The sequence below is a fragment of the Macadamia integrifolia genome, chromosome 2, assembly GCF_013358625.1.
Source record: "Macadamia integrifolia cultivar HAES 741 chromosome 2, SCU_Mint_v3, whole genome shotgun sequence".
In the NCBI taxonomy this organism is placed as follows: Eukaryota; Viridiplantae; Streptophyta; class Magnoliopsida; order Proteales; family Proteaceae; genus Macadamia; species Macadamia integrifolia.
Window position 1 is genome coordinate 3,736,204 of NC_056558.1, and position 25,696 is coordinate 3,761,899.

A 25,696-nucleotide genomic window follows, 5' to 3' on the forward strand; every position below is an offset into this window, starting at 1 on the left:
AAATTGATGATATGGAGATGCCGCAAGATGAAAATCTTAGGTACTTTGGTTCAATCATAAATAAAGAAGGATTGGAAGGAAAGATGATGTTGCACAAAAAATAACAATAAGATGTATGAAGTGGAGGGGTACATCTGAAGTGTTATGTGATCGATGCATACTTTTAAAACTTAATTTGTTTTATTGGACAACTATACGACCAACAATGACGTATGGAACTAAATATTGGATAGAGAAAAAACAACACAAATAAACTACTGTAGTTGAATTTTTTTTGTTTTTGGGTAGCAAGTGTAACTGAAATGAGAACATTGCGATGGATGAGTGATAAAAGTAGAAAGGACAAAATATGAAACAAAAAAATAAAAAATTAATATAGGAATAACTCCGATATATGATATATTGCGGAAAAGTCGTTAAAGTGACATGGACATATGAAATAGAGGCCTGTGAATTCTCTAGTACATGGCGGTGAGTTGGTTCAAATTGAATAACCTAAAAGACAGGTAGAGCTTGGGATTAGTATTAAGTATGGTTTTGAATAGAGCGGATTGGAAAAAATAGGATCCATGTACCCAACTCATTTTTTTTTTTGGATGAATAATAGCCAACCCTATTTAGTTTGGATAAGATTGAGTTGACTTGAGTATAATTAAACTAACTATAAGATATCAAATTAAATAAATAAAATGAAAGTACTAACATTGAGTATGAGTATAATCAATACATAATCCAATCCTATACAATGAAGTACACATTTATAATGTGTTTTTTTCCCCTCTACAAACTTAATAAAATTACAACTTTTAAAATAAAGCACAACTGATGATATACAATTCTGAGGAAATAATTGATAATGCTCCTTCTGTATGGAGCTTGACCTTCATACCTTTACAAATATAAGATAAAGAAAGGGTGTATCCAGTGCATGAGGCTCTCATCATTTCAGGGTTTGAGGAGGATAATCATGTCCGCAACCTTAACCCCACTTTCGCAGCTTTACAAATATAAGATAAAAAAAGGGTTTACCCAGTGCACGAAGCTCCTGCCACTGCAAGGTCTGGGAGGGATAATGTATGTGGCCTTACCCCCACTTTGCGTAGGTTTACATATATAAGATACCTACATATAGGGTACAGTTTTGAATGTGCAGGTACTATCCTCATAACAGGTCCACGAGCCTTGGAAACCGTTCTAACAGCCAAGTCACTCCTCTGATAGAAACCTGTAACGTCAAAGGAAATAGACCGAAAGAAGACCAAGAACAAATTTAATTAGGATCAATGTGGAGGATTAACCAAATAACTGAAGCCTTCAATTCATTGGTTTAATCGCTAGTAACACTAATTTTCATCTTTCTGGACAGAGGAAGTAACTGTTTATAATCATCCAAAAGTCCAAGAAAAGTTGAAGTTCACTGTTGTGAATGAACACAACTACATATGTTGAATAATGCTATAAAACAGTCTGTAGATTCTCATGCTACAGATACAAAAGCTGGCTGATGTTAGCTGTTGCTTGCCCGTGCAATGATCGTCGTTATCCCAGTACTGAGGTATTTTTTTGACATTAAAAAATCTATTTTAGTATCAAAAGTATTTTCTAAATAAAAACAAGAAATATTATACTTGATGATAATCGGATATTTGTATATCTACTGTGATAATATCTGCTCCGATTATAAATTAATATTATCTATAACTATTTAAGCTTATATGTATTAAATATTCTCTCTTTTTATTTATATTTTCATCAAGTAGAAAAAATTGTCTTATTTTATTATTATTTTAAATTAAAAATTTCATCGGATTAATCAGATTAAAATTCGGATAACCAACTCCTAAGCAGGTATGAATTCAGATATTCATATGAAACACCCACCAGTTAGGGATTCAGATATTGGTGTATCCGCTTCAAATTTGCTCTGTTTACATTCCCTAATATACTAAGTAATAATATAAGTACACAAATTATGAAAAATACAAGTCAAGAATCAACACTGGAAGAATGACAAACAGATTGATAGAATATAAATTCAACTGTTCGCAGTTGATTGTTATTTGAATCCTGGGTCCAAGAACACTGCAAGATATATATATATATATATATATCAAACACATAAAAAAGGATGATGGACTGAACTTCTGATTAGTTTCATGAGGTGATAAAAAAGGGTGGTTTATCACTGGTTTGACAGGGTATCACATTTTGCAAATGGCAATGTAAATTCTCCAACACCTTTAAATGATCTGATAAAACAGGCATATAATAAGGAAGGAAGCAGAAAAAAATAACCCCAAGGGGTAGCCGAGTTGGCAAGGGACCTTCACCACAAGAAGCGTGTGGTTCTGAGTTCGACTCCTCTTACTTCAACGGGGCCACTCATATGGGGGTGTTTAGTGCTTTTCACGGCTTTCAGTAAAAGATGAATGATTCATGCGGTTGTGAGGTAAGTATGGACCCGCGGGACTAGTCAGGCCGAAGGCTTGGATACCCGTCGTTAGCAAAAAGAAAAAAAGAAAAGAAAAAAGGAAGGAAGCAGAAACAGCAGACAAACAGAACTCTGCTACTGGCTGTGTGCAAGTAGAGAGCAGGCTATATATGTGCAGATATGTAACAGATGGGTGTATTCATATCTATGGAAGATGAACATACCAAAGCTGCCTCCCCAGGCTTGATAGCAGGTTCCACACTGTCTCGCCCATATCTATTTAAAATTCTTATCATTAGTCTCCAAGCAAACTTGGTGCTTAATGAAAGGGACAAAATTGATTTGAATGGCAATTTGGCTCATTGTAAAGGGACAATGCAAACTTGTTTAATAGCATTTGCAAATGTAAACAATATATGGCCAATATACAGTGGCTGAAAAAACTTACATAATCTGTCTCTTCCCATTGACAATGTCCAAACGGTAAAAGCTGCATCCTTTGCTGAATGGAAAAGATCTTCCCTTCCATTCTAATTTTTTCCAATTCCACAATCAATAACAGCAATAAATGACAATATTTCAGGATCATGAATACAGAATAAGTAATATAATGAACACATCAACATACCCAAATGCCATGAAACCCCAACTGCTGATGAATCTTCATTGGATATGTCATCAATAACAAATTGCAGGTCTGTGCTGATGGAATTAATGAACTTGTTGAAGAATTCTAGAATTGCCTGGTATAGTATTTAAAGTTTACACTTAAGCAGAGATGAAACGCAGTAGGCAGAGATAAATATGGAGAATCATTCAAAAACACATGATTCAGAGATGGATACAACCCAACTCAACTCAGCCTTGTCCCAACGAAATGATGTCGGCTATGATTCAGAGACAAATGTGAGATACATTTTTGTTCCCCAAAATGTTCCAAGCAGCACAAGTTGCAGAGTTCGTGAGAATATGGAAAATATAGTTTAATATCCTTTTATGTTGTTCATCACAACAAATTTGATCCTTTTTAGTCATCCAAAGAAACTCCATTGTGACCTAGTGGTTGTGGGTTTTGAGTCAGGATATTGCCTTTCCACGATATAGAAATAAGACTGCATACATTATGACCGTCCCAACCCTGCAGTAGTGACAGGAGCCTCATCCATTGGCAACGCCTTTTTGTATTCACCAAATTTTAAACCTAAAAGGCAAATTGTAGCTGATTTGTAGTGGTGCCGTAGGTTAACAGCCGACACTTATCATAATTAATCATAACCCGTTAATTTTTTGCATGAATCTCTATGTAAAGTGACTCCATTAAGTTGGGATAAGGTTTTGGATGATGTGGTTGTGAAGGGAAAACTTCTCGCATGAAATTTATTTATTTATTCTCTGTTTAAAAAAAAAAAAATAACTTCATACTACATAACCCAGAAAATCCTTAAAAAACAGATTCCAATCCAAAGGTTCTATTCTAATTGATGATATAATAAGAAGTTTTTAAATTAAAAAAGTGGGAAGGAAATAATACCTTGCGGCCAACAAATGGTTGAGGGAAGATAAGATCCTCGTAAATGCAGTTCTCGGCGATGAGGTCCTCAACGGAGCCGAGATCGTGGGCATTGATTCCCCCATAAAATTTCCCAATCACATCCGAACCAGAAGAATCCTTTGGAGCTGCCGGCGATTCCTCTACTGCCGTAGTTGCCGTAGTAGTAGTTGCTGATGATGATATTTGGCTCTGCGACGAAAAAATCTTAAATTGGGACTGCTTTGGGTTTGCTTTGCTTTTTATCTCTGTTTTTGTTTGGGATTCTGAGGAAGTTGGAACCCTAATAGGAAAAGTGTTGTTTCTTCTTAGAGGAAGAGAAATGATAGGAGAAGATATTGAAGGATATGGACGAAAGCTGGGTTGCATGAACAGCCTAGGCATGGAGATGCTGGTGCAAAGCATTTCGTCCTCTCTCTCTCTCTCTCTCTCTCCCTAGTGAACTAAAACAGAGTCAACTGAAGAAGTGAAGACAGTAAACTGAACGGTACTTCTGCCTTTATTATTTGGGGATTATCATCTTGATAATACTAGAATTTTATAGGAAAAGGTGGATTGAATTCCTCTGTTGTGTAAGAGGGCATATGACACATGACCAGAAAAGCAGATGAGAGAGAGAGAGACTTAAATATTTGCCACGGGCCTAAGGTATGCCTAGTGAGAATCAAACTTAGAACATTCGAGTTTACGACTTGTACCAAGTTCGTTGCTCACTAACTGCACTACCCCTTGGGTTGATGAGGTACTAGTATATTAGATTTATGTGTTCATCAAATTCAATTTAAATAGTTTAAATTATAAATTGACCTAAATTAATATATTTGGGCGTTTGTATGCCATAAGATTTAAATCTTAATTTTCTCGTGGTTAGGGACAGAAATTGATACTCTATTCATATGGTTGCCACATTGTGTTATGAAGAATGTTGATTATGAATAAACTTTGACTTATATACATCAACATGATCTCTTCAAAATCTTAAATGAATTATTATCGGTTGTTTAAGAACCAAATTTTTTATAATTTATGATTGATTCTCATATCTGCAAGGTCTTTATCATTGTAGTTAAAGCATTAAAGACTTTGTTGTACTAATAGTTGATGTCACTAGGCTGGAGTCTGGGTGTATGATGTTTGTTTGTTTATAAAATAGATTATATGGCAGGTGTAATAATTTCAATCGGAGAGAGATGGGAAAAGAGGAGATTTTGTTTCCTACTACTAATAGTTATGATAAATTTTAGAAGGTACTTAGAGATAAATTAGATTTCAAGGGATAAATAGGATATACTTTATAGGGAAAATGAAAAACGGTACTGCTTACTATCTCAACTCTCCAAGCATTCTTCTTAAGAACACCTAATAAGAAGAGGTCGATGAGAAAGCAGACCAGATTTCAACAGAGACTAAATGTAAACATACACAAAAGATTTCACCTTCTTCATGCTGAGAAATTATAGGGATTTGTTGAAGGGGAAAAGATAGGTGGAGGAAATGAATGCCAGGGAGGGGAGGAGAGGAGAGGGGAGGGGAGGTGCAACAAGGGGTGTCAAAACTTGGCTCGAATTTAGAAAAGTGACCAAAAAAAAAAAAAAAAATCAGATCAAACCAAATCAATACATATCAGATAATCAGACTAGATTTAGATTGGGGCATGAATATGATGGTACCGGCTGAAATTTGGCTCGCACCGAAGTCAATCGATATTTAGATCAAAACCTTACCCCTCCAAAAAAAAAAAAATCATTAAGTATGAGGTTATAAATAGGTGAATTGATTATCCATTGATATCAATATTAGTGAAAAGATTTCTGGATGTAAGGAGAATTATTACAAATCAATGAGTATAAGATTATGAATAGGAAAATTGATTTGTAATAATGCTTCCAATGATGTCCTTGTTCACTATACAAAATTAGTTGAACTTTAAATAAATGATTTGACAATAAGGCTTATTTTTTAATTTGCAATATTAATTATTTTTTCACTGATTAGTCATCCATTGATTTTAATATTAGTTATCTTCCATTTCCCCTTAAAATGTGAGGAGAGGGGGCATAGGCCAACCCACTTGCTTGGAGAGGATTTTCCCTATATAAAGTGTTGGGCCAGGCCAAGTTCAGCCCAAAGCCTCAGTCCAATCCTAGATTAACCCGACCTGGCATGGTTCAACCCCGAGCCTAGAAACCCCAACCATATCCCAGTCCATAGGTTGAACAGGCCAGTTCAGGACCTGAAATTTTCAGGTGTAACTTTTGGCGGGCTTGGCCTTGGCCTTGGCCTTGCAAGCCAAACTTGCACCCCTAGGATTAATTACAGGAAATATAAACACAGTAACTGGTACTACCACTACCAAATGACTATTTTCTTACTCTTAAAACCTGCCCAGAGCTTTTGGTGCCAGTGTCACAGTTGAGACAATCTTCTTTGAGCTTCCTAACATTACATTGGTAGCTCAAAAATGAAAAGACTGAAGTCACCTAAAGCAAGCCAAACCCTTTTCTCCATATGTTGATGGCTGTGCTTTCCTATTTCTTCCACACAAAATGTTTGCACTCATTATTTCCAGCAATTGGCTCTAATCTGCACTCTGCAACATCTGCAAAAACCTCCATGTGATAGTTTTGGAGAAATCAAGAAAACATAATACACAATCCCAACACATGCATAATTGCATCCTATTTGAAACAAAAACTTAATTGGTTTTGAAAATGTAAATCATATTTTCCCACTTAAATCCACCTTAGGCCATTCGAAATGGCTTCAATGTGTGACAATGAAAATTAAATATATTCCACCATTTGAGAATGAAAATTCCTGGGACAAATATTTAAGCATAAAAATTAGGACCAAAAAATAACAATCTCCCATATAGTCAGCTTTCAACCATTTCCCAGCATAGGTATGGTTGAATATATCTTTTTCCTTTTATTTTAAATTGAGGTCAGATACCTAAAAAGCATATAAAACTGTTTATCTTCTTCTCAGCTTCTCTTTCATCCGATCAACTGCATCCCTAAGAGTCTGCTCATCTTTGCAGAAGGTGAACCTTACCAGATTCTTTCCATCTTCTGGGTTGAGGTAAAAGACACTAGTAGGGATTGCTACAACACCCACTTCCTTGATCAGATACTCACAAAATGCAACATCATTTTCTAACCCAAAAGGAGTGTGATCTACCACCACAAAGTAAGTCCCACTTGATGGGTACACTATGAAACCGACCGCCTTCAGTCCCTCAACCAATATTGCTTTCTTGACCATGTAATCCCTTTTTAGTTCTTCATAGTATGAATCTGAAGTTTGAAGAGCTTCTGCAGCTGCCCATTGCATTGGAGTAGAGGTGGCAAAGGTGAGATATGAGTGTGCCTGCCTGACTCCCCATGTCAGATGTGGTGGAGCTATTGCCCACCCAATCTTCCATCCTGTCAAGGAGTAAGTCTTGCCTAGAGAGTTCATGGTCACAGTCCTCTCATACATACCCGGAAGTGAAGCAATAGAAATATGTTCAGCTTCAAATGCCAACTTGTCGTAAACTTCATCAGAAAAGACCAACACATCATTCTCTATGCAAAGAAATGCAATTACATTGAGCTCTTCCCTACTGAACATTTTACCAGTGGGATTATGAGGAGTGTTCATAAGTATTGCCCGAGTGTTCTTTGAAATAGCAGACTTGAGCTCATTTATTGGGATTGAGAAATCTGGCGGCCGGAGGGTGATGGATTTCATTTTGGCTCCAGCCATTGAAAGTGTGGCTTCATAAGAATCATAAAATGGAGCAAAGACTACCACCTCATCACCAGGATTTATCAAGCCTAACATGGAGGCGGCAATTGCTTCAGTGCATCCAGAGGTAACAGTGACTTCTTTTTCAGGGTCTACCTCCAATCCAGTATCTTTCCTGAACCTGGCAGCCACAGCAGAATTGAGGTCAGGGACACCATATCCCCTAGCATACTGGTTTTTGCCCTCTCTAATAGCTCGAATGGCTGCTTCTTTAACAAAGTCAGGGCCATCAAAATTGGGGAAACCTTGGCCAAGGTTAATTGCCCCATGTTTGATGGCAAGCATACTCATTTGTGTGAATATTGTGGTCTTGAACTTCTCCAAGCGCTTTGCAACCTGAAAATTAAAAAGAAAAGAACCAGAGGAACACAAATTGATTAATGATCACAGACATCCATCCCCCATTAAAGTATTCTCAAGGTCGAAGTAGTTTTAAATGAATAGATGCTTTAAGTGTATTGATTTCAAATTCTTTTCTTTTTAAGATGTGAATACAATAGCTCCACCAAAGCATACTGATCAGACACCTTTAACACATTGTATGACAGGTTATGCAAGGAGAAAAATAAAGTCAACTCAGCCTCATCCCAACAACATGGGGACCCTAGGATCCATGCTAAAGGAATTGACATGGTCAAATGAGGGAAAATAAGCACTGAAAGAAACTAGCAGCAATGATGAAATGGCATTCACTTATTTTACATGGCATAGAAACATAGGCATTATTCCTCCTCTACCAATGCATTCTTCTTTTTCTCATTGCTTTTTTATTTTTTATTTAAAAAAAAAAACTGGAACAACTTTGGCAACAGAAACAACTGACAGTATAGACAAAGCACAAAACACCATAAGACTTCACCTTTTCTTAGTGAATGAAACTCTTAACTTTTCAAAACCACGAAGTGCCCAAACTAACCAACATATTTGGCAATTTGAAAGAATGAGCAGCCTTGCCAATTTAGTATTTCAACTTGACTCAATGAACCAAACATCTCAATTAAACAAGCAAATAGAGCTGGACTTGGACAAACTTGCGGGTATATATCTGTCTCCAGTCTGATCTTAGAAAACCCAAAAGCAGATATTTCCATACAAGTCTTTTGATCTCATTATATTCATCAAGTAAAATACTGAACACAAAGGTGTGTAATCACAAAAGGCCGATGAAGACGATTAATCAATCATATAAAATGTAAGTAAGTAGCAAGAGTTATGAGAAAGTCAGCCTGCCTCAAAAACAGTGTCCACCTGCATCTAACAAGTCAATATGGCACGGTGTCCGTTCAAGAGAATCAATGACAAAATGAAAGAGTGAACCAGGGATGTTCTTGGGTTTTGGAGGTACTAAAAATGAGTTATTAAAGAATTTGACTTCATTGACCAACACAGCCAATAAGAAGTAAATATGCAATCATTATGAACCAAATATATATCAATCGGCAACAGGCATCAAGATGTAAGTAGATAGAACAAATGTAGGATGATAATAAAGTACCTCAACATTCTAGCCAGCATAAGTTCCACAGGTATACCTCTAGTATAGACTATGTAATGTCGAAATGTAATTGAAGACTCAAAACAGTACCATAACAGAATCTTTTCTCAGAATTAATTTCAGATTTGAAGAGAAAATGCATAAGACAAAATCCAACAATCAGACTGACCTGGAATTCAGGTGGAGTTCCGTTCTTAGGGTTAAGAACACTTGCTGAAAGTTTGAGCTCGATCCAATGGTTGGATCTGATATTAGGGGCCATTCCTAGTGGATCTAGGATATTTCCATCGATACACAAATTCCAAGAACTTGCCAAAAGACTTAAATTTTTTATCAGGAAATATTTTTCCATGGGTAAAGTAGATACGACTCTTTTTATTAATTAAGCATAAAGGAAAATAAATGTTAATAGTACAAAAATATGTTGATGATATTATATTTTATGCAACTAATGAAAATTTGTGTCAAGATTTCTTAAAGCTCATGCAAAATGAATTCGAGATGAGCATGGCGGGTGAACTCAACTTTCCTTCCTCGGTCTACAAATCAAGGAAACAGAGTAAGGAACATTTGTCAATCAAACCAAATATGCCCAAGAGCTGTTAATAAGATTTGGTATTGAGAATACCAAGACATAAAGCATCCCAATGAGCTCTTCATCCAAGCTAGAAAAGATGAAAATGGATTAGTAGTTATACTCTTTCTTCTCTCTCTTTTTCATACCTGCAGAATCTGTACCAGCAGGGTTATTTCTTTTTATTATGCCCATCATCAGCAGATCCTACTGCCAGTCTGCATCAACTGGGTATCAAAGCCAAACCTAGCCGTAGATACCATGGATCCGACATTCTTATTTGATATCGCCATATCGGCCAACAACTTCAACTCGTTCAAGAGAACATGCAAATGGTTGAAGCGAATCTCAAAAAAGCTTAGCAAAAATGTAAGGAATTTAATAGCCAATTGCTGATCGCATTGAGCAATGCATGGACAATCCAGAATATGAGTTGGTTGAGAAAGCCAAAGACCCTTAAGAGGAGACCATGATCGGAAACAAAGATAAAAAAAATTAATCGATTATCTAATCAACTATCGAGTGTCTTGTTAAAGATGTTGAAGAGCAGCAAATCACAATTGACTCTATAGAGATCGAACATGTGGAATTTGCTTCTCACAATACATCTTCAACATCAAAATTAGGACGGACACTACTCATGCCCGTGTTATTTGAGAGAAACGTTGGTTCGTCAAATCAAGGTGGCTGATCATCGATGCTAACCGAGTGGTGATGATTATCTCGTTCGACAAAACTTGAGGGCAAGCCTTTTTCAAATAAGGAGGGAATAATGCAATTTCAGTGTAACATTAGGGACCTTGTTGATAGTACTTGGTTATGGGTTTTTGTTTTAAATGCTTTATTTCTAATGAGCTGAATTATAAGACCCAAAAGTGGATTAGGGTACACAAAATTAGTATTTCAATTATGTAGTTAGTATTGTTTGCTTATGCACCCCAAGTAAGATTCGATGAAAGTATTAAGCGTCAATTTTGGGATAATATGAATGATTTAATGCAGAGTCTTAATCAAGACGAATCGATTATTATTGGAGGTACTTGAACGGACATGTTGGGAGGGATCATAGAGGATATGAAGGTATCCATAGAGGCTGGGGTTAGGAAGAGGAATAAGGAGGGAACCTCAATCCTGGACTTTGTGGCAGCTTATGATCTTCTCATTGTGGATATTTTCTTCGCAAAAAGAGAGGAGCATTTAGTTGCCTACAAAAGTGGGAAACATGCCATCCAAATAGATTTCTTTCTAACAAGAAGGGCAGACAAAAGGTTATGTAAGGACGGTAAGGTTATCCTTGGGGAGAGCTTAACCACCCAACATAGACTGGTGATGCTGGATATGTATCTTAGTGCACGGAAGCGTAGGAGGAGCGAACCTATATACCCTAAGATAAGGTAGTGGAAATTAAAAGGTGAGCCCTTAAATACATTTAAGAATAATAATGTGGTCAAACAAGGAAAGTGGTACTTCGAGTGAGATACCATCGTGATGTGGAACGAGAAGATGACTTGTATTAAGAGGGTTGCCAAAGAAATCCTCGGGGAAGCGAAAGGTAGCCGTCAGGCCCTTAGAGAGATGTGGTGGTGGGATGAGGAGGTGCATACAGCTGTAAAGACTAAGAAACTTTGTTTTAAGACATGGCATAGGACGAAATATTCAAAAGAAACAAAGCTAGGATTATGGAGATGACTAGAACAAAGAAATATGAGGATCTGTACATTAACCTAAATACAAAAGAACGAAAAAAACTATATATAAGATGGCTAAAATAAGAAAGAAGAGAAGGGATTTCGACTAGGTAAGGTATATCAAAGGTGATGATAGAAGCGTGATTGCAAGGGATGAGGACACTGCGAAGAGATAGGATGCAAATATTAATGCCCTACTAAATGGAGATACTTCGAGTAGAAATGACCCAAAAGAGTGCTTTACTCAACATAACTCCACACGTCGTAGATATATACGAAAGGCTAGGGTGGCAGAAGTTCAAGCCTTCAGAAAGATGAAAGCAAGCAAGACATCAGTCCCAGATGAGATCCCAACAGAAGTGTGAAAAACCCTAGGAGCATGTGGAGTTGTTTGGTTAACCAAGTTGTTAAATATAATTATAAACACAAAAGAGATGTCAGATGATTGGAGGAGAAGCACTCTAGTCCAGATCAAAAAATAAAAATAAAGGGGATATTCAAAGTTGCAATAATTACACAAACCTAAACTAATTAGTCATACTATGAAAATATGGGAGAAGGTCATTGAAGACCGCTTGAGAAGAGAAACTAAGATCTTGGAGAACAAATTTAGATTTATGCCAGGTAGATCCACGACAGAGGCTATACCTATTGAGGAGATTCATGGGAAGAACAAGAAGGATCTTCAAATGGTCTTTATTAACCTAAAAAAATCATATAACAAAGTTTCCTAGAGATTTAATCCGACACGTACTAGTAAAGAGAGAGGTGTCGAGTATGTATATGGATAAAATTAAAAACATGGATGAGGTTTTGGTGACTAGTGTGAGATCTGTGTGAGACTAAGGCAAGAATTTCCACCAATTACAATTGGATTACATCAAGGATCGCCCTTAAACCCCTACCTGTTTGCGCTTATCATCGATGAATTGACCAAGAGCTTCTAGACAAGGTCCCCTGGTGTATGCTCTTCGTTGATGACATCGTTTTAGTGGATAAGACTAAAGCAGAGATTAACATTAAGTTAGAGCTATAGAGATCAACCTTCGAAACAAGAGGTTTTAATATTAGTAAAACAAAGACAAAGTATATGAGGTGTAATTTTAGCCACTCTATAATGGATAATGAAATGGTGAAAATTGAAAAGAGAGACTTCATAAAGTGACTCTTTTAGTTATTTGGGGTTGGCCATAAATAAAGAAGGTGAAATAGAGGATGATGTTTCCTAGAGAATAAAAGTGGGATGGATGAAGTGGAGAAGTGCATCCGGAGTGTTGTATGACCAGCATTTCCTTTTAAAGCTTAAGGAAAAATTCTATAGGACTATTGTGTGACCAGCCATAATGCATGTGGTGGAATGTTGGGCAGTTACGAAGTGTCATATACAAAAGCTATGTATAGCTGAGATGAGGATATTAAGATGGATGTGTGGCAAAACTATGAAGGATAAAGTAAGAAATAAACATATTAGAGCTGATTTGGGAGTTGCCCCAATTAACGACAAGCTTTGTGAAAGTCGTTTGAGGTGGTATGACCATGTTCTAAGGAGGCCTGAGGATGCCTCATTAAGGAGAAGTGACCTGATCCAGATTGAATGAGCTAAAAGAGCTAGGGGAAGGCCTAAAATGACCATAGGTGAAGTGGTGAAGAATGACATGCATAGTCTCAATCTTGTCCTAAGTATGACTTTGGATAGAGCCTATTAGAGGGCGAGGATCCAAGTAGCAGACCCCATTTAGCTGAGATTCTCCTGACTTGGTTGGCTACACCTCTTTCCCCTTACTCTCATTATCTAGTTTCATCTTTCTTATCTCATCTTTCATATTTTCATCTCTACCCCTTCCCACTTTTTTATTTGGTACGGATCCATGTAGACGACCACCCCATTAAGTTGGGATAAGGCGGAGTTTGTTGTTATTAGATAGCTGTCAATTAATTTGTTGGACCCAATTTTGAGTTAGCTTAGGACTCTTTCTAAAGCATCTATGTATGGAAGAGTTCACTTTTCAACCTTTCATTACTTTATTAGTAACTTGTTTTAGGACTCTTCTCTTGACCTGCGTAAAGGAAGATATTATCTATTCAGTTTGGTCTCTATTTCAAAAGTCTAAGTCAACTTAGATCTCCATGTAGGGTGCTTGATGGAAGGAGACTGAGTGATGCAGTTGCACGATGGACTTAGGAAAAAAAATATATCTTTCATTTGATTTTTTTTTTTTATTTTAGAAACAATTTCCTTTGAAATTAGCTAGCTGCTAATTTTAGAATAGTTTCCTTTTCAGTAGTTGCCATTAATTATTTGATTTTTCCTTTATATTGGATATATAAACGATGGAGAAGTTTAGTTTTTTAGAATTTTGGAGATTTACAACTTGGTTGAAGAATTTTTGGGTGTGACCCATGGCTATTGATTTCCCCTTTCTCCCTCTCTGAATTTCCCTCCTCTCTTCCCTTCCATTCTTTTACTTCTTCTTTATTTCTTCCTCTTCCTCTTCATTATTATTTTCAGGTTTTAACCCTACCCTGCTCTGAGCTACAATAACTGCCCTGTTTCTGGCAATAGTTGCAGCCCTACTCAAGTGCTTTGAGCTCTTTTGTGTGTGATCCGTTTGGTTCGAAGTTTCGATCGAAGGAAGCACTCCCATATACGACTTGAACCCTAGCACCTTGGCTCCTATTGAGTCTCCTCTTGTGAGAAACAAGACTTGTGACTCAGGCTGCCTGAAGCTACCGCCCAGATCTGAGTTGCAGAATTTAATTACTCTTTGTACCCTTGAGGTCTGCGATTAGTATTGCTGAATTCGATAGAACTTACTATGGTGATCCTCCGTTTTAATTTGTGGGCTGAATCGATCATCAAGGAAAGAACTATGTTCCTCGCAAGGTCCTTTCATTAGCGCTGGTTTTTGTGTTCTATCGTGAAGAAGAAGAAGAAGAGGATAGGGTTTCTGAATTTACAAGGACAGTTACTTAAATTTACAAATAAACCCACTGTACTGAAAAGTGTGTTTTATTAGTTCCTCCCTACTTTATCAATTACAGAACACCCCCTATTCTAAATTCCTATCTCAGTTACCCGTCACTTGTTGTAATTTCAGTAATGCATATGCTTGTTTCTGAAATTACAAGAATATCCTTCAACCATTATACTTGAGTTTAATTACAGTTTTGCCATCTAGTTGAAGCCCTATTTACAATTCTGCCATTCTATTTTTGGGTTGAGTTATTTGGTCATTATTGTGGGCCCTAAGCGATCCAATTTCAATCTATTGGAATCCAGATCCGCATCACTAAGAAATGTTTGTTTAATATTAGTTTATATATAAATACAGTTATACACACATGTAAGGCTTAAACAGCCCATACGATCTGACTGAATGAGTGGATAGAATATTATAATTAGCTCTTAGAAATTGAAGCGAGGTATATGCTCTCCTCACCTGTGGCATCAGTAGCAGCAAGGTTATTTCTCCTTCTTATGCCCATCACCAGCAGATCCCGCTATCAGTCTGCATAAAGTTAATTTAAATTACCTTATCATATCAGGATCGGTTTAAGCCTATCCCTTTTCAAATTTGAGTATGGAAAGATTGGGTTTTGCCTTTGGTTCTGTGGTGATTTCAGGGTTGGATACTGTGATGATGCCAGCCCTGCAGATCAGGTGAAGATTCCTGATCATATATCTTCTATCTTTTTTCTTTTAATATTTAGTTTCAGTTTTAGTTTAAAAAAAATCCAATGGTTTTCAAGAGTCCTAGTTTGTTTCTACTTCTTCAAAATCGATCATTCAATTCTGATTCCTAATATTCAGTTGAAGATTCTGTTTACTGCTTAATCAGCATATCAGTCCCTTAACTCGTTCTGAGCTCCCTCATTTCCTCTTGTCGAATTCTGGTTCCCTGTCAGAAATTTCAGTTTTATATCTTAAGGATTCAGAAATACTTTAAAATCTGAACGTTGGTTAATTCCGATGGTTTGTTCCCTGTACTTAATAGAGTGTTCAACCAGTATATTGACCAGATCAGATATTGTGACATTCTGATATTTGAAATCTCTCAATTCAATAGAATGTTCGACCAGTATATTGACCAGATCAGATCTTGTGACATTCAGATATTTGAAATCTCTCAATTCTGGTTTGTCCTTCTTACCTGCAATCCTGACTTGAGATAATCTCCCACTGGATTTCGTTGGTTTGGGATTAGTACTGTATTAAGCTTTCCAAGGGAATTCACCTTAAGGATGTCCACCATAAAGCTGGGCTCTCAATTCTGGTTTGTCCTTCTTACCTGCAATCCTGACTTGAGATAATCTCCCACTGGATTTCGTTGGTTTGGGATTAGTACTGTATTAAGCTTTCCAAGGGAATTCACCTTAAGGATGTCCACCATAAAGCTGGGTGTTTGTATCAACATAGTTAGGAACTTTTTAAACATAATTGCCATTTCTTAGGAGCTTATTATAGTGTTCCCAGAGAATTCTTTTCTTTTTTGTTTTTATTGTACAGTTATTTAATTACCATCTTCATTTTTCATTAGCATGTTTTAAGCTTGTGTGGCACTCATGGATAAAATATATTTTTGTAAGTCAATAATTATATATGTTATTTACTCTAGGAGACAAAAACTTAATCCTTAAAACATAAGGGTAAAGTAAACTTGGTGTGCCTAATGTTTAGAGAAACTATGCCTGGGGTACTTCACATTGATATATTATGTTTGGAGATTTTGGAGATACCCCTTTTCTATTTCCAACTTTGCCGGTATGCCCATACCACCCATCTCCAGAAACTCCTCCCAATCACCATCACCTCTGGCGAAACGAAAGTGGTCTTTTGGCCAGAGAGGGTCATATTCAGCTACTGCAGTCTCCAAGGAGCGAAGCACTGACAAGCCTCCCAACTGTATACCCCAATGGCCGACTGTCGCCCTATACATCTCTCCATCCCCCACCCTCTACATCTCACCCCACTTCCCCGCTCTCCTTCCCCCCCCCCCCTTTACGAACCCTCGCAGCACCCCAAACACCTTTCCCTCCCTCTTGCACCCCCACCCTCTGCTTTCCTCATTCATACCCATGTCCAAGTAGAACTTCACATGCAATGTCACTTCTTCCATGGTGTAACCCAACAGTGGAGGACAGAGGCTAACAACAAACCCCATCCACTCCCTCCTGAATCCATTGATCTTTTAATAACTAACAATAACAGCAATTCTTGGGTGTTGCTCTGCAAAATATCTCCTCATGCCTCTACAAGAGTGAGAACAAGAAATTCTCCCTACACAAGAATAGTGTTCAACCATTCAATCTTCTGCCTTATCAACTCGAGAATTTCACAAGTTATAAAAATGAACTTCCAAATTGGGGGTGCATCAATCAATTGTGCTTCAACCACCTAAATCTGGGAGGAAGGAAGAAATCAGTAAGAACAGTGGATTATTGAAATCAATAAGTACCTAGAGTAGTTTAAAGCTATGCACCTTGATAAGAAGGGAAGACAATGGAACTACGTATGATGGTACTGGCGCAAATGTTGAAGGTGGAGAGTCAGAATTCGTGTAAGTGCCTCAATGAGCCAGCTTGGTAGTTAAATATGTCGGAAACCACCCTCTAATCTCTTCACCCTCACCCAGTTCGCTCTCTCCTCCATCCCGCACCCCCAGCCCTCTGCTCCTTTCCTGCACCCCTTCCCACGACATGTCCCTCGCTCTCTCCCCCCCCCCTGCGGTGAACTCCTGCAACCCCCGCACCCCGCTCTCCCCCTGCCACAATCTGCCACCTATTATTGTGCCCCCGGTGATCACATGCCCCTCACGAGCGCCCACTCTGCTTCTTTGTCTCTCTAACTGTTCGCACTCTGCATCTCCCCACTTTATTTATCTCTTCCTCTGCTATGTTTCTCTCTCCCCTACTGTCTCCTACACTCTCTCCCTCAGCTCACTCTTTGCATCTCTCCCCTGCTCTATTTCCCCTCCTTCCCCCACTTGAACTCTCTGCATCTCTCCCCCCCCCCTTCTATGTTTCTCTCTTTCTCCCCCACCACAGATGGGTGCTACGGCAAATCGGTTGGAGAAGGAAAGGGAGTGTGCTTCCAAACATAACATCTATGGGAAAAATTGGAAATATGAAAAAAGGGTACCACAAACATCATTTATGAAACATAAGGCACTCCAAACATAAAATTTATGAAATTTGAGGAACCCAAAACATAATCTATTAAACATGAGATACCCCAGGCATAGTTTCTCTAAACATTAGGTACCCCAAGTATAATTTACCCAAAACTATATGAGAGAAATAGATGGAATGGAATATCAGTTAACTAATCCTGGCACATTGATGCCAAATGTCATCTTGTTTAGAACGTTCCTGGAATAGCATGGCATAACAAATATTCCTAGAACGGGAACAATCAGCAATGTGCCATTATATTCACCCAAAAAGAAAAAACAAAGTGCCACTATCCAAACGGCTCCATAGCACCCAGATGACCAAAACTTTTGGACAAAGAAGTCCATTTAGAGCTAGGTATGATAAATAATACACAAAGGACGATAAAATTCTCAAAGCATCTTGAACTTCACCCCTTCATCAGAATTTTTGTGGAAGGACCAATTCTTGAACTTGGATGACACTTAATAGGCACAAGTCTCAAGAAACACATAAAAGCGTAGGGCCTGGGGCTTTTTCAGCATGAAATCTACAAAGACAGAATGTAGCCTTGGCTTGTAAGGCAAGTTCAGAAGTAAGCTAAAGCCACTCACATGTTAGAGGGGCTTCCAAGCTTGAGTTTGGAGGCCACCCGTGTGGGGATGGTAGATAGGCCAAGGATGGACACATGATATTCTTTGGACTGCTAAAGATGGACAAATTTTACGTAGGTATGACAAACTCAACACCCTATAATTCATCCTTCAAGGGAAAAAAGAAGAAAAGTTAGGTAGGTATGACAGACTCAACACCCAATAATTCATCCTTTAAGGGGAAAAAGGAAAAAAAAAAAATGTTCATGCCAGAGATCAGATCAATTTGTGCAGTGAATCCAAGACTAAAGAAGGAAACCCCACTCTTCTTCTTTTCTCCTCACCCCCAACCTTTTCTTTGGTGATCAATAACAAAAAAGCTTTCACTGATATGGTAAACGGAAAAATGTACAAGTAAGAGGGATCAAACCAAACTATAGTGAGTATATAACATATTACCGAGAAAGAATGCAAAAAAATGAAACTAAAAATAGGAGAACTACAAGTAAAGAAAAATAGATATACAGCACTGATAAGCTGAAAAATGGATTTGGTAAAAAAAAAAAAAAAAAAAAATTAAAATTACAACTTCAAGAGCAATCTGATGATGGCCAGTAAGAATAACCTCAATATCATGGTCTACATCTTTCTCAGGAAAAAAAATGCATACACTAAATAGAGTTAAAAGATTTTTTTTTTGGTAATAATAAAAGCAAAAGGTGCTCCATTGTCCTAGCCCTAAGGCCAAAGCCCCCATACGGTAAGCAGCGCTTCCGCAAGCCATAGTGGGGCGTGCCGACTTGAACCCACAACCAGCCAACGCGAGCGGTGATGGGGCAAAGGCTTCCTTCCACTAAGCTACCAACCCTGTTGGCAATAGAGGTAAAAGAATGAGTTGAAGAATTTGAAATAGAATAATGATAATAACCTTGAATGAAGCAAAGTTTGATGCATTCAATAGTATCCACAAGGAGATATTGGCCTTCCCATGCTCAAAGAAATAAACTTGGAGAGGACCCAAAAACCCAATCTCAGCAAAACTTTGCAGAAACAACAGTTACAACACCGATGGTGAAATTCAAAAAAATATATATAAAAAATAAAAAAATTTGTAGAGTACAAGCAAAACCCTCCATTAATAAGACTTGTAGCGAAGCAGAGATCGGACATACCTGTACTGGGGGGTAATTGGTCTTCTGGGTTGATTCAGCCTTCTTGTCTGTCTCTGTCTGTACATTTGATGCTGTCGCCATTGTAGAATGGTATTTGATACTGATCCTCCTTTTGCTATCACTCTTAGTTAACCTTCTCAAAAAGGTAAGTAGCGGAGTTGGCGATGATCCGAACCTGAAAGGGCTTAGCGTTTCATTCCTTCTCAAATTCCATGGAGGATGAACTTGTAGTTGCATTACGGTAGATTAAAGCTTCTATTTATAAAGCAAAGCTCCAAATAAGATACCAAAGATGGAGAAAGATAGTGGGTTCGGTCTGTGACGGCTCGGAGAATCAGCAGTCAAGTGGGTATCAGTGAACTTGGCCGCTATTCTGGATCGAAGGAGAAAGAAGAAAAGCCGGGACACTTACACGGCTATTTTACCAGAAAGAGAAAACAATAGAGTGGAAGGACCAAGGACACAGCATCCGAGACATGGATTTAGGTATAGGTGTCGGTATCGGATTGGTACATCGATCTGGATCGGATCGGTGCACTTCAATCACTATTTCCCTTGTTTTTTAAGAAAAAAAAAAATTCTCTTTTACTATTATATCCCCTTAATGATAGGGCAACCGATCTCGATCAGTCAGCTATTGATATCACTATGGCTGATATAATACTGATACTTGAAACCACGATCCAGGGTAGAAACATAAATTTGTGTTATGTTGTCATATTCTTCCGGGTTGGGGTTCCTGAATGGTAACATCTTCCCTATCCCTTACGCATAATACCCTATACTATGCCCCCATTCACGCATGTGAGCACATCAATGGTCTGTAGACATGCACAAACATATAGAGATGCAAATACTAATACATGAGAAAATATTTGATTGAATTACATAATTAATTCACACCATGATCAAGATGTCCAATAATCATAATTGTTATGACACTCATTAACATGGCAAATGCAAATCGCTTGCCAAGAAATTCCTTTCCAAGCCAGCCACTTACAAATCTATTAAAAAAAAAAAATAGTCAATGATAGAGTAAAGATATAATTTTTTTGGAATCCATGATCCAAGTCCCCTTCAACTACGTTAGGTTTCACTCCACGGCAATGATTCTGCTGATTTTTTGTTCTACAAGAACATAGTGGAATTGCATTATGTTTGGCAAATTTGAGTTGAGATTATGCTCCCACAGTACGAATTGGTCCAAATATTGATCTTAAAGCAAGAAATGCATAGCAAACAAAAATAGCTTGATACCAAAAATTTTAGCTCATGTATCCTACCAGATTCCTCCCTTGCTCTGGATAAGGATGCGTTTGGTTGTGTAAATCAAATGGTGCATGTATCGAATATGGATGTCAACCTTTTGAGAGACATTTTTTTTGAACCACCTATATAGTTGAAAAATCATTTGGTTGCCTTGAGTTTAATACATGTTTCTTGCTAGAAAATTGTTTGGTTACCCTGAATCTATGTAGTGATTTTTCCTGTAAAACTATTTGGTTACCTTAATCCTGTGTAGTGATTCTTCGTAAAACTGTTTGATTACATTGAAGTGATACATTTTTATGACTTTAAAATCTAAGTATTCTTTAGTATCTTATATTTTGAACATAAGTTGGAGGCTATTAAGTCAATAACTTTTAAGAAATCACGATTCAAAAGACCTAAACTCTTATTCCATTAAAAAAAAGTGAGTCCCATTGAAAAAGGCATAAGCTATTACTTAGTTATCCTTGCTTTTCACTTTTTTTTTCCCTAATTTATGAAAGGTGGTGGAATGCAATTCACACCTTTACCTTCTAGGGGGGTCTACAAGCTTCTTATGAAGAGCAAAAACTTTACTGTAAAAGTGACAACAAATTAGGTAACGTTCGCATGCCCAACATGTCCATAAGTTAAGGCGAAACTAGAATCTAAATATGGTTTTTTATGATTTTTTAAAACTAAAGAACCAATATCATGGAATCCACGGAAGTGATGATGGATCAGATGTGATTAAAATTTTATAGATAGATAGATCCTAGAGCCGAATGTTTACATGTCAAAGTTCATCTTGAATAGAAGTGAGCATCTAATAAAATTAAGCTTTCAATATCGTAGAGAGAAATCAAACTCATTAAAAATATGAAAATCTAGAAAATTCAGAGAAATTATATAAATACATGGAAATGTATATGATTTGAGCTTCAGCTCTTTGTAAAATGGTAAGGGGCTTGAGTTTCAGACAAGACATGTGATGGGGACCTCAGGGTGGATATTTTCTGGAAATGTAAAAGATTGATTGATTGACTTCATCCAACCATTTCATAAATATGTAAGTTCCACATGAATGTTTTAGCCCAAAAAAAAAAAAAAAGTTCCACATGAATGCAGTTGTCCAGCTACTCTTCTCTGACCAAGTAATCTCTCTCCCTTCATGTGCTGTGTTCATTTATACCGGAAGAGGGAAACAACAGATTGAGAAACAACTGAATAAAAGCTTTAAGTCTCCATTAGGTGCTCCCATATTTGAAGTTTCACAATAATTACTAGGAAATTTCATGGAAACTTAATTGCAAGCCTTTTCAATTTCTCACTAAGGACCATTTCATGTTATTAAACATGTTGAATAGATTGGGTCTGCTTGCTTAGCCATCTAGAACATCTTATCTTGGTCAGAAGAAAAACCCACCAAAAACCATTGATGACAAAGTCAATGTAAACAAGATCCAATGAATCCACCACTTCCCTGAATCTTCTGGTCTGAGATAATGAAATAATCAATTACCAAGGCTTCTTTTCTGAACACAAGGTAGCACAACCAACCATATCTATACATATATGGCAACAATTGTGGCTGTTTTTGTTTTTTATTATGAAGCTTTCTTATAAACGAGGTGGAAATGTTACACTGAAGGCAGTGAAATGGGGAAATTGTATGAGTGTAAAATCTAAATAAAAATACAAAACAAAACAAATAAAAAAAATATATATCAAAAGAACTCTTCTTCTTGTGCTCCAATATTTTTCTATTCTAAAGCTTCCTATCTAGGTGCTTCAATATTTTTTCAAAGCATAAGAAAATGTTGTTATGTCTTCAAGCAATCTGCGCACCATGAGTTTAGAGATCAAATCCAATTGACACCTTGTAGTGAGAAGCTCGAGTGGATTGTTCTTATAATCAAATTCTCTTAGTGCCATTGTTCTACTGGATGCTATTCTTCTCTTTTTCCATTCAATCAGAAGGGAAAGAACATAAAAACGGATTTGAGAAATCCCTTGTACATAACATCTCAAATATCTTATTCTATTTTTTTTTTTTTTTGGGTAAATGCAAATTATCTCATTCTAATTAACTATTAGGGAAAAAGATCCTTTATCACGTCACGTGGCCTTGCTCCTGAAATAGTGGGGATAGACAGCCTTATCCCTTATGAATTACGAAAAAATCCTACCATGTTGATGCCCCAACCCATCTTCTCATTGGCTCTCATGTTGGTGCAAGGTTCATGCGACTAGGAAGCATTCTTTTAAGAAACCGAATGTCATTCATACTTACTTGCTAGGAGCTAACTGCTAAGTGGAAATTCAATTGACTGTTCAACTGAACTCCATGCTAGATTGCAACTACAATAGGATGTGAGGATACATTGGCAATGCATGTGTCCCATCACCACCCACCCAAATATATATTACATGGCAAAAGGTTTTATGCACGGTTGTGTATGTACACAGTCGAGCCTTTCAACAATTAAATGGAGATGGAGATGGAGGCGGAAGTCTATTTATACATCTCCTCTCTCCCCCATTCAATGGTGGAAGGCACGACCGTGTACATGGCGATGCATAAGACTTTCAGTAAATTATATCTAAAATGAACATTACTAAATTTCCCAAGAAATTTAAGTAATTTAACAATCATCTTGAGTAATGATTACAAAAATATATCTTTTAAGGATTGAAAATTTTCACTTTCATTCACTTTAATTTCCTTTACCACCAAATCAAGTCATAAAAGAAAAAAATATTGTTGTAACCAAAGTTGGTGAAAAATAAATGATAACGTTTGCTTTTTTATCCCATGACTTGAAATAAGCTTTGGGCATAAGATAAAGGATAATCAAAAGAAGGTGTTGAGTTCTAAATACACCTATAGAAATATCATTCAAATACTAAAAGAATAAATCTTCGATAAAGAAATATAGAGTGATGCCGTAGAATTAGGAAAGCTTTTGGATGGAGATAACACCATCTCTTGGCCATGGAGTTTCATTCCTATTGTTTTTTGACATATCATACTTTTTGTTTAAACGTACCTTCTGTCTCAACGTTAACGACAAACTAATTATATTATTAAAAAACGTAATCCATTGGACTATGCATAGGAAAATCATGATCAAGACACATTACCCAATGTTACGTCACTTTTTTTACAATTAATATAGTTCATTTTTCTTTATTATAATTTTTTTTAAATAAATAAATAAAAGAGTACATCGACTCGAGACTCGGTATATCAATATTCTCCCAACAGTCGGTCACATTTACACCACAATGCTGTTTAATTTGTTGATGGCCTAAAGTAGGGATATTGAGAATCAAAATATAAATAAATCAGCATTTCAGTCATTTTTTCAAGTAATTTAAAACCCAAGAAAGAAGCCTAATATGTTTTATGGGGAAAAGATTCCACACACCAACTCAAATTCAAAATTGCACGCCCCCATCCAAAACACTATGGTTGCTAAGATCAAGTTTCAAGAGAATTCTATCAAAGTATGAAACTTTAGATATTTTGTAGTAGATATGTTCTAAAAGATATTTTTAGAGAATCCTCCACTAAGGAGGTGGAAGTAATCGTTGGATGTAAGACACATGTACATATCCTAGCCATTCATTGTAACTAGGAGTGCCCTCATTTAGCTAAGGCACAAAGCAAGTGCGTTCTCAAGCTTTGTACTCAAATTTTCTAGTGTAATACAAATTCATTCTTTCCAAACTCACTCTTGTGTTCACTTCTTTTCTTCCCAAGTCCCTTAAGGAGTGTGGTTAGACTAACTCAATGCTAGTGGGAGTGCTAAGTGCTGACGTGGTTGCTTAGAAAGGTCTAAAGCCATGACAATTGGTAAAGCGTAGTTTCTAGAACCGACATTTTATACAAAAAACGGAAATTTTAGTTTTTGTGTCAAAATGATTTTTTTTTTTTAACGAAACTGAAATGACGAAACTACTTTTTGTAATTCCGTCAATTCTCGTTTCTAATTTTTATTTAATTCTTTTTGTTCAAAAAAAAAAAAAAACGAAACACATCATAAATGCATTATGGGAACGAAAAAACTCCAAAACATTCTTCTGGAACGTTACCAAACACAGCCTATAGCTTGGCCCTCAGAATTATCCTAAAAACCTATTGGACAGGTTCGCCTTTTTTGCCCCCTCCTTCGCCTAGAAGTGCACACATGCATAAGAGGGAACATACTCCCATGCTTTTTTTTTTTTTTTTTTTTGGGTGCAATAGAAGAAAAATAAAATTAAGAAAACGAACTTTAGTACATCAATGTTTTTATGGGAAAGGTTACTATTAGGGTGATCGCTCATGACTATGTGGGCCATACAAAGCATGAGGAGAACCACATCATTGGTAGGCCTAAGGCAAAAAGAAGTTAGTTTTAACATGTTATGAACATTAACAAAAAAAAAAAGAAGGTGGGGCGGGGGGGATTACGTCGCAAGCCATGAAGTGGTACTCCTCTCAAAAAATAAATGTTTTAGTACTTCCGAATTGCTCCACATTTCTCCAATCCCATCCTTCCATTTGTGCTTGCTTCCATCCAAGAAGAAGGCCCCTAGTGCTAGCTTCAATAGTTTTTTCCTGTTTTCGAAGGCAGTTAGAGATTACCTGTAGTTGTGCATATTTGGAACATATGATGGTCCATTTTGTGATCAGAGATAGAACCGAATGAGGGTTCAATTTGATTTTTTTTTTTTTTTTTTTTTGAGTGATATTGTTCTTATGAGCCAAATAAAATAGCATACTATAATAAAGGTTGTAAAAAATGTAAAATGTTATTCTCAGAAATGGTATTTGACTTAATTTGGCACTAATATTCTCAATTCTCAAACCCAAAGGACTCGCCATCCAAATTCTTTTGGTGAATTCACAAGAAAGAAAGAAAAGTGTGCCATGGGAAATCAGATTGTTTTGGCATAGAATGCAAAGAAGGTCAACATCTATTCTTTCAATAGGCTCCTTAACAAGTTTTTTCATCC

At 36.9% G+C, this 25,696-nt stretch overlaps 2 protein-coding genes across 3 annotated transcripts; both read right to left on the bottom strand.

Annotated features, from left to right (window-relative positions):
- Nucleotides 1–676: 676 nt before the first annotated feature.
- Nucleotides 677–4,559, bottom strand: LOC122091973. 2 transcript variants are annotated; one of them, XM_042662245.1, is made up of 5 exons: nucleotides 3,963–4,559; nucleotides 3,060–3,174; nucleotides 2,880–2,956; nucleotides 2,656–2,707; nucleotides 677–1,225 (listed from the first exon to the last, which is right to left on the bottom strand). In XM_042662245.1, the coding sequence occupies exons 1-5, from the start codon at nucleotides 4,383–4,385 to the stop codon at nucleotides 1,026–1,028; spliced, it is 867 nt and encodes a 288-aa protein (XP_042518179.1). In that variant the 5' UTR covers nucleotides 4,386–4,559; the 3' UTR covers nucleotides 677–1,025. The 2 variants fall into 2 exon arrangements, with proteins under 2 accessions (XP_042518179.1, XP_042518188.1); XM_042662254.1 differs by having other exon boundaries at nucleotides 1,029–1,225; nucleotides 2,880–2,961; nucleotides 3,963–4,556.
- A 2,192-nt stretch (nucleotides 4,560–6,751) lies between these two features.
- On the bottom strand, nucleotides 6,752–19,878 carry LOC122067517 (probable N-succinyldiaminopimelate aminotransferase DapC). Its single transcript, XM_042631369.1, has 2 exons — nucleotides 19,442–19,878; nucleotides 6,752–8,105 (listed from the first exon to the last, which is right to left on the bottom strand). Exons 1-2 carry the CDS (start codon nucleotides 19,676–19,678, stop codon nucleotides 6,954–6,956), a joined length of 1,389 nt encoding a protein of 462 aa, XP_042487303.1. The 5' UTR covers nucleotides 19,679–19,878; the 3' UTR covers nucleotides 6,752–6,953.
- Nucleotides 19,879–25,696: the final 5,818 nt, after the last annotated feature.

Coding starts and splice junctions, on each gene's coding strand:
- LOC122091973 (XM_042662245.1), bottom strand. CDS start 4,385: ATGCTTTGCACCAGCATCTCCATGCCTAGGCTGTTCATGCAACCCAGC. Junction 2,708..2,879: donor AATGGGAAGAGACAGATTAT/GTAAGTTTTTTC, acceptor AATTTTAAATAG/ATATGGGCGAGACAGTGTGG. Junction 1,226..2,655: donor AGCCTGGGGAGGCAGCTTTG/GTATGTTCATCT, acceptor TTGACGTTACAG/GTTTCTATCAGAGGAGTGAC.
- LOC122067517 (XM_042631369.1), bottom strand. CDS start 19,678: ATGCAACTACAAGTTCATCCTCCATGGAATTTGAGAAGGAATGAAACG. Junction 8,106..19,441: donor CCAATTACCCCCCAGTACAG/GTATGTCCGATC, acceptor TTTAATTTTCAG/GTTGCAAAGCGCTTGGAGAA.